This window comes from Glycine soja, chromosome 6, assembly GCF_004193775.1.
Source record: "Glycine soja cultivar W05 chromosome 6, ASM419377v2, whole genome shotgun sequence".
In the NCBI taxonomy this organism is placed as follows: Eukaryota; Viridiplantae; Streptophyta; class Magnoliopsida; order Fabales; family Fabaceae; genus Glycine; species Glycine soja.
In genome coordinates, this window is record NC_041007.1 from 11,887,306 (window position 1) to 11,894,937 (window position 7,632).

At 33.2% G+C, this 7,632-nt stretch overlaps 1 protein-coding gene across 1 annotated transcript; it reads right to left on the minus strand.

Annotated features, from left to right (window-relative positions):
• Positions 1–4,377: 4,377 nt before the first annotated feature.
• LOC114415707 (adenine/guanine permease AZG1-like) lies at positions 4,378–6,666 on the minus strand. The gene has a single exon (XM_028380529.1). It carries the CDS (start codon positions 6,403–6,405, stop codon positions 4,594–4,596), a length of 1,812 nt encoding a protein of 603 aa, XP_028236330.1. The 5' UTR covers positions 6,406–6,666; the 3' UTR covers positions 4,378–4,593.
• Positions 6,667–7,632: the final 966 nt, after the last annotated feature.

The following is a 7,632-nucleotide window of genomic DNA, read 5'->3' on the forward strand; positions in this document are numbered from 1 at the left end:
GCATTTGATAATTTAGGGGAAAAAATTACTCCTAAATGATCATTTGACCCTGAGGTTGAGTTGTGTTTAATTTGATTTTAAAAAAAATTGGCTTAACCTCATCTTAAATTTGGTCAAGTTGAGTTATTGAAATTATAATAAATACAAAAGAAAAAAAAATCAGATTTTATGTATTTTAAAATATTTATAAAAAATGAAAATAAACTTGAAAAGAAATAAGAAAATATTCTAAAAAAGAAATCTATGATGTTAGGTTTAGGTTGGCTTGATATATGACTTGATAATAATCGATAATCTTGGGTCATATATTTTTTTTATAACTGAGTACCAACTTTTATTTTTGACCAAATATCTTTACAAACATCAACAAAAATTGATCCAATTGATAAGTTAGTAAATCTATAAATGTTTTTAGCCTTAATCTGTCATAATTTTGATTAACCTTCAATATCCAACTTCTTAAAATTTTCCGCACCAAAAAAATATTTTCGAACTTAAATATCCAAACTAATTATTTTTTAATATTAATTGAGGTTCGTGAGCGTACCGAATAAGTGGGGCAATCAACTTTTTTTAATACTAAATCTCATATATATAATATTTAATGCACAAAACAATGATTTATGACAATTAATGTTTTTTTCTAAATAAAAAAATGTAGGAGCGCTTGTTTTGAACTAAATATCTTCAAGAAAACATACACAAATTAACATTTGGTGGAAGCAATTGAATATGCAATAACTTTTTAGCAAATAGATGAAACAAATTATTGAAAACACTGGGTAAGATATGATACGTTCCATATTAACTTCTTTCTCCTTGGAGGGACACGAGTAGGGGTGGTCTATGGTATTTAAGATTTAAGCCCAATTTACAATAGAGTTTTCTATAATAATGTAAAATGTATGTTTGGAAAAATATATAACTTTTTTTTCTAATTTAAAAATTTACTATTAAAATTGTGTAATATAATTCAGTCTAGAAATTAAATATTTTTAATTGATAAAATGGACGACTTAGTATTTTATTTTTCTTGTAACACATCTGAATACAAATAAGATTTTATTAAATGTAACTTTTAAAATTTTCTTTTCACTACAGTTATTTAAACTAATGTTTTGGGTTACGACTAAATATAGATAATTGTGATTAAAAGTTATTTAAAGTTATATAAACATTAAATAACGTTTTTAAAGAATCATAATTTGTGTGCTTTAATATTATAACGATTTATAATGAGATATACTGATTAATATATTTTTAATTCTCTTATAAAAAATAACTGACTTATATGTGCTTTAAATTAACTGTGGAGTGTGGACAAGAGCCCATAAGATAAGAGCTTAATTTTCCAGTTTTGCGCAATTATACTGAGTGGTGATAGAAAACAGTACAATGATAAAGAGATAGAGTGCTGGAGTTTTTTTGTTTGGATAAGTTCCTTTATGAGTATTTATAGAATGCCAAATTAAAAAAAAGTTAAAATTAGCTTATATACGTATAAAATCAAATAAAGCTTTCGAGAAACTAAAATTAAATTATTTAGTTTCTCCAAAAACTTGATCGTAAATTATGCATAAGTTCATTTTAAATTACAAAGAAAATTTATTTTATTTTTCTTTTATATTTTTGAAATTTAAAATTTTAAAACATTTTTCATTTTGATTATTAATAATTATTACTGCTAGTTTTTATCAAACATGTTTAAAAAATTATGTTTTCCTTTGATATTTCACTTATGTTATGAAATTATTGAGTATTGTGTGAATATGAAAAGTAAGGTCATGGTTGAAAAAATTAGCTGAAAATGTAATTAGAAGTTAAAAAATTAGTTGATAATTAAATTAAAAAATTATTTTATTAATTTTGATAAAATATATGAATTTTTTTATAATGGGGTAAACTTATATGTTGAATTAACTGAAAAATATAAAATTACATAATTTATTTTTTATCTTAAATAAAAAAGGATTAAAATGGAAATCTAATAAATATTTAAAGATAAAAATATATAAATATAAAAGTTAAAAATCATTATTTTAAATATCAGTTTCGAAAACACTAAAAGTTATATAAAAAATATTTACCAAAAAGTCATACAAACTTTTTAATCAATAAAAAATTAAAAAATTAAGTAAAATATATTGGGAAACACATTTTAAATATACCTTAGAAACTTTTCATACAGATTGAAGTCTATTATGTCTATTACTAGTATTTTTTTTTTCTTCCTGAGAGTGATCTATCAGAGACAGACAGTATTTCCCTTCTCATAATTGAGCCAAAAATAATAACGTGTTAAGATTGAAGTGATCTATGTGACGTACTGATATACATGCAATATCCCACTTGGAGATTTTTCCGATTTAAGTACTGCTTTTGTTCTTAAATATAATTTTTTATAATTAGTTTACATACTTTAATAAGTTAATTAATTTAGTTAATAATATTAAATTTGTTAATAATTTTTATTGTTTTTTTTCAAAATTACTGCGATTCATTATTTTTCTCAGTAAAAAAAATGCCTCTTAAAAAAAACAGCAAAAAAATGAATCAATAAATAATAATCTCACCTAAGTACAGATTAGGTTGTTCGACGGTGATTTTTTTATTTAAAAAATTGCATAGTTACTTATAAAAACTCGTAACTTTCATAAAAATACACTTACATAATTTATATATTTTAATTTTAAATATTCATAATAAAATTTAACAATCATATTTATTTATTTATTTTGCTGTCGTGAAAAAAAAAATCATATAATCCAACTTTCAAATTAGCAAAAGTGGGCATTTTGGAATATCAAACTTTCAAATTCAATAATTAATTCTAGATATTTATTTCTTTTATTATTGCTCACTAAATAAAAGTATATACCAATAAGAATATTTTTGTGTATCCATTGGTTTAATTTGTACATGACCTTTGTAACACAGTAACGCACCTACCTTAAAAATTAAATTTAGGTACAGGGAGGGTATTGACTTTTGCATGATTTGCAAATCTCTAGCTAGAGATTGGGGTGAAAATAATAATGCAAACATTTTCTTGCTTGCTAAATGTAGTTTTTCTTTAAAATATTGAATTTTTTCATCTCTTGAAAATTAATCAACCATCAACCCGTAAGAATTCTAACTTAATTATAAGCTCATCAATGCATATATAATGATCACAAAATAATCATTTATCTCTTAATTTATAATAATTTACAAGGAAAATATTAAACAAAAATAAACATTGTAAAAAAGTGTTTTCAGAAAAAAGAAAGTACTTAATAGAAATGTAAAAAAGTGTTTTTCATCTCTTGAAAATAAATAAAGTATTTACAGAATTAATAGAAAAATATTGTAAGAAGATTTACAATTATTTTTTCTAAAATAATTTAAAAAGTGTTTTGAGAAAAAAGAAAGAAAAAAAATCTGGTTGGGTGAAATGTCGAAAACAGGTTTCCTACAACTTCCACCCACGACAACAGAGCGTCGAGGATTTGTGATTTGAAGAATGGCTTAAGAACCCTGGAGGCTGGAGCAGAGGCATTGAGCAAGACAGAAGAAGATGTGGTTTCACATATCGAGCAATATGAGGTGATTATGTCGTGTATGGTCTTTAGAACGCATGTCCATATATGCTCACTTAGGTGGAAGCGTTACTACTACAACCCTAATATACTTTAATTAGTTTCACAAGTGCTCTATCAAGTATATGTATCAAGCACCATGTTTGCATCCTCCACACCAAAAGTTTGCACATTCGAAACCAAAACATAAAAAAAAATTTATACATTAATTTGACACAAAAAATATTTGGTGCTTAGACGGAGGTGGTGGTGGTGGATGTCTTGTTCTCCTTGCAAATGACGTTTGTGGGATGAGGAAGACATATTTAATTGTCCCACAAGAAGAAAGGAGATATTTAACAAGTTAATGTTTAATTACAAAATTGCCACCCAAATAAAACTGAGAAAGTATTTATTCCTGTTTTTTTTCTTATTATTTATACCACACTTTTATAAAACCCATTAAGATCAGTTTAGTGGTAGTAGTATGCATGGAATCATAATTTCCTTTTTCTTCATTTTTCTATCATATCATTTGTCATGTTCATTATTTTTCTTTTCTCTCTAAGTATCTTCTTTCTATCTCAAAAATGTGGTGTACGTTTTAAAAAACAGTACTATATTTAAATAAGTAATCCATAAATTTCTTGTTATGAATAAATAAATAAATTAATATGGAGATCGCCATGGAATATGTGATCCAAACCTAAGATGCACTTTAGCAGAATCCTCGGCACAAAACTTCGAAACAATAAGTCCAAACACTGCCAAACTATGAAATTGATTGAGACATGTTTGAAAAAACCAACTTCATCATATATATCCATCCAAGTTTTCGATTTATTTTATTTTCAAATCGCGGGAAGAAAAAGATGGGTAAAATAAGACATGGAATTGGAATGTATTCACAGTGGCATCATCATAATAATAAAATTCCCTACACAAAGAATTCTTCAACCTTGTGAAATTGATGTATCAAGAAGAAAAAAAAGGGGCACATTATTACATAAAGAACAGAACCACATACCCCTAAAAACTAAGGCTCTAGTTGCAGTGCTTTAGCAGTTGGATTTTGTGGAGAATGTTGATTTTGTAGTACACCATTGACCCCATTATGATGATGATGGGAATCCTCATCCGAATTAGCCATTGCTGTTGTTGTCGTGGTCGTTGTTTTTTTCATTTTTTTCACAAGCCCAAAGTGCCCCAAACCCTCCCACCCCCAATCCCAAAGGTTCAACACAATGTATGTCCCAATCCCACCAATAAGCCCATACGCAATCGAATACGTCAACGGCATCAGAATGAGCGTCACGAACGCCGGTATCGCTTCCCTCATGTCCTCCCAATCAATCTCCACCACCGATCTCATCATCAAAACCCCCACCAGAATCAACGGCGGCCCCACCGCCCACGCCGGAATCGAAGCCAGCAACGGCGTGAAAAAAAACGCTAAAAAGAAATACGCCGCCACCGTCAACGCCGTGATTCCTGTTCTCCCACCTTCCCGGATCCCCGTCGAGGATTCAATAAACGCCGTCACCGGCGAGGTGCCGAGCAAGGACCCCACCACGATCGACGTGGCGTCCGACATGAACGCGAAGTACTGTCCCTCGAAGCCCCCCTTGTCGTCGGTGAAGCCCGCGAAACGCGCCATGGAGTACAACGTTCCTGTCGTGTCGAGAATGTCAACGTACAAGAACGTAACCACGGCTTCCCAAAAATACCCTTTTCCAATGTTCTTGAAGCTCAACGCTCCCGCGGTGGTTTTTATAGTGTGAACATCCACCACCTTCTTGAAGTACTCGTGCGCGGAGTTACCGGCGTCCGTGTTCGGAAACGCCGTCACTTTAGTGCCACGGAACCACGACACAACGGTGACGAAAACGATGCCGTATATCATCGCGCCTTTAATATTCTTCGCGAGGCAGTACGCGATTATAATAAAGCCCACGAGGCCCAGCCAGAGGGTCGGGCTTTCCATTCTGTCTTTCAGACAGAGAATATCACCCGAGACGGTTCCTCCGGGTAGTAAACTAACGGTGCCGTTAGCTGCCGTTAAGACGGGTGCGAGTGAGGCACGTGAGGAGGTTGGACAGGCGCCGAGGGTGACTAAGGTGGATGCGCTGTACCCGATGAGCCCGATTCCTTGGTTGCTTTGAAGCCCGATGAATGCTAAGAAAAGCCCGATTCCGGCCGAGGAGCTTATTCTGACGGGCTTGGGGACGAGTTTGGCGAGCTTGGCGCGAAGCCCGATTGCGGAGACGAGGAGGAAGATTGCTCCTTCGATGAAGACTGCGGCGAGGGCGCTTTGGTAGGAGACGTTGCCAGAGCCGTGGAAGCCCACGACGGTGTAAGCAAAATACGCGTTTGAACCCATGCCCGGTGCGAGGCCCAAAGGGAGGTTCGCGAACGTGCCCATGATGAAGCAGCCAATAAGAGACGATGCTATAGTGGCTACGATTAAGTCCTTGCGCGTGTTTTCGAGGCAGGCCGCGTAGCCCGGGTTAACCGGGCTGAATTTGCAGGAGGCGTCGGGCTGGATCACGCGGAGGGATAGGCCCGAGCAGGCGGAGAGAGGGATGGATGGGTCTGAGCAGAGAGGGACGCAATCGGAGACGGAGCAGGTGCCGCCGGAGTCGGAGAGGATGGAGGCGTTGACGGCGAGGATGTAGGCCATGGTGAGGAAGGTGGCGGTGCCGGCGCGGAGCTCGGTGGTGAAGGTGGAGTTGCGTTGGGAGAGCTTGAACCATTTGCCAACTCTGGTTTTGGCTACGTATTCGTTGAGGCGAGAGAGGGGCTTAGTGTGAGAGTTGTGTTGTGGAAGTGGGGGCCTTTCAGCCTCCATTGGGTAATGCTTGCTCTTGTTGATTTTTGGATTAGGATATTTGCATATTATCAAGGTTTGATTTTGAGGGAAGCAGAGCACAAGAGAGAGAGGGACAGAGCTTGTGGCAAGCTTTGATTTGTGTGGCTCTCCAATCTGTTTTTGCAAAGGATAGATTCCAAGCTCTGGGGATCTCTCTCTTTAATATAGCCAACAGTGCAAAGGGTATCAAATATTTTCAGATTGTTTCGTTTTTTTCCTGCTACTATTGTTAATTAATAAATGAAAATTAAAGTCATTACACCAGGATTTGGGTGATAATGGTGTGAACCGTCGCCATCTTAATCAGTTTTCTCATTAGCCATTACTTCTCTTATTATATACTAGTATTTGATTGGATGTCCTTCTTTTCTTTATTTGTAGATCATTCTTTGATCCAGCTTTTTAGAGTGTATGTTACTCTGTTTATCATTAACATGGGCTCTGTTTGTAATCATAGTCATTTTATTTAAGTTTTTGAATAATTCTAACATATTATTCATGCCAATATTTTATTAACTGTGTACAGTATACTGGTAATGATTGGAATAATTAATAAAAAAACTACGTACTTGGAATACAATCAATATATACTTGATTACAATGTATTGATAATATGAAATTTTATTGTAGTCATCTCTGTGATGTATAATTATGTTTTCATAAACAATTATTTAAAAAGTTATATTTGAAATGATTTTTAATTAATTAATATAGTAAAAAAATTAAATTTTTATATCGTGTGTATGCATGCGCGCACCTATTATGGCACACATGGGCCGGGGCAGACATTTTTTTCCTGATTCATTTCAATATTAAATATGAACGGATAGTGTGGAACAGTTGGGGTAAGTTGGCTGAATTTGACTTTGAAAAAATATATATTAATGAGAACATCATTAAAAATAAAATTTCCCTGTCGAAACCATTACTTTCTTGATAAATCCCACCAAGGAGGCGAATATGTGGAATTGCTTTAGCAATAATATTGACTAACATGGCTGTTCTAACTTGCATAGTTGGCTGCTCCAAAATTCATTCATAAGAATAAAGGATATTTAGGTTTGCCTCCCTTTGTTTTCAATTTTTATTGTTTTTAATAATATTGTCGACTTTGGGATTTTGTATACCGTGGGAGTGCCTTGTCTCTTTTCAAATTAGGGCGATGTTACAAATTGGAAGACATGTATTGGATATTGAAGTCTTCCA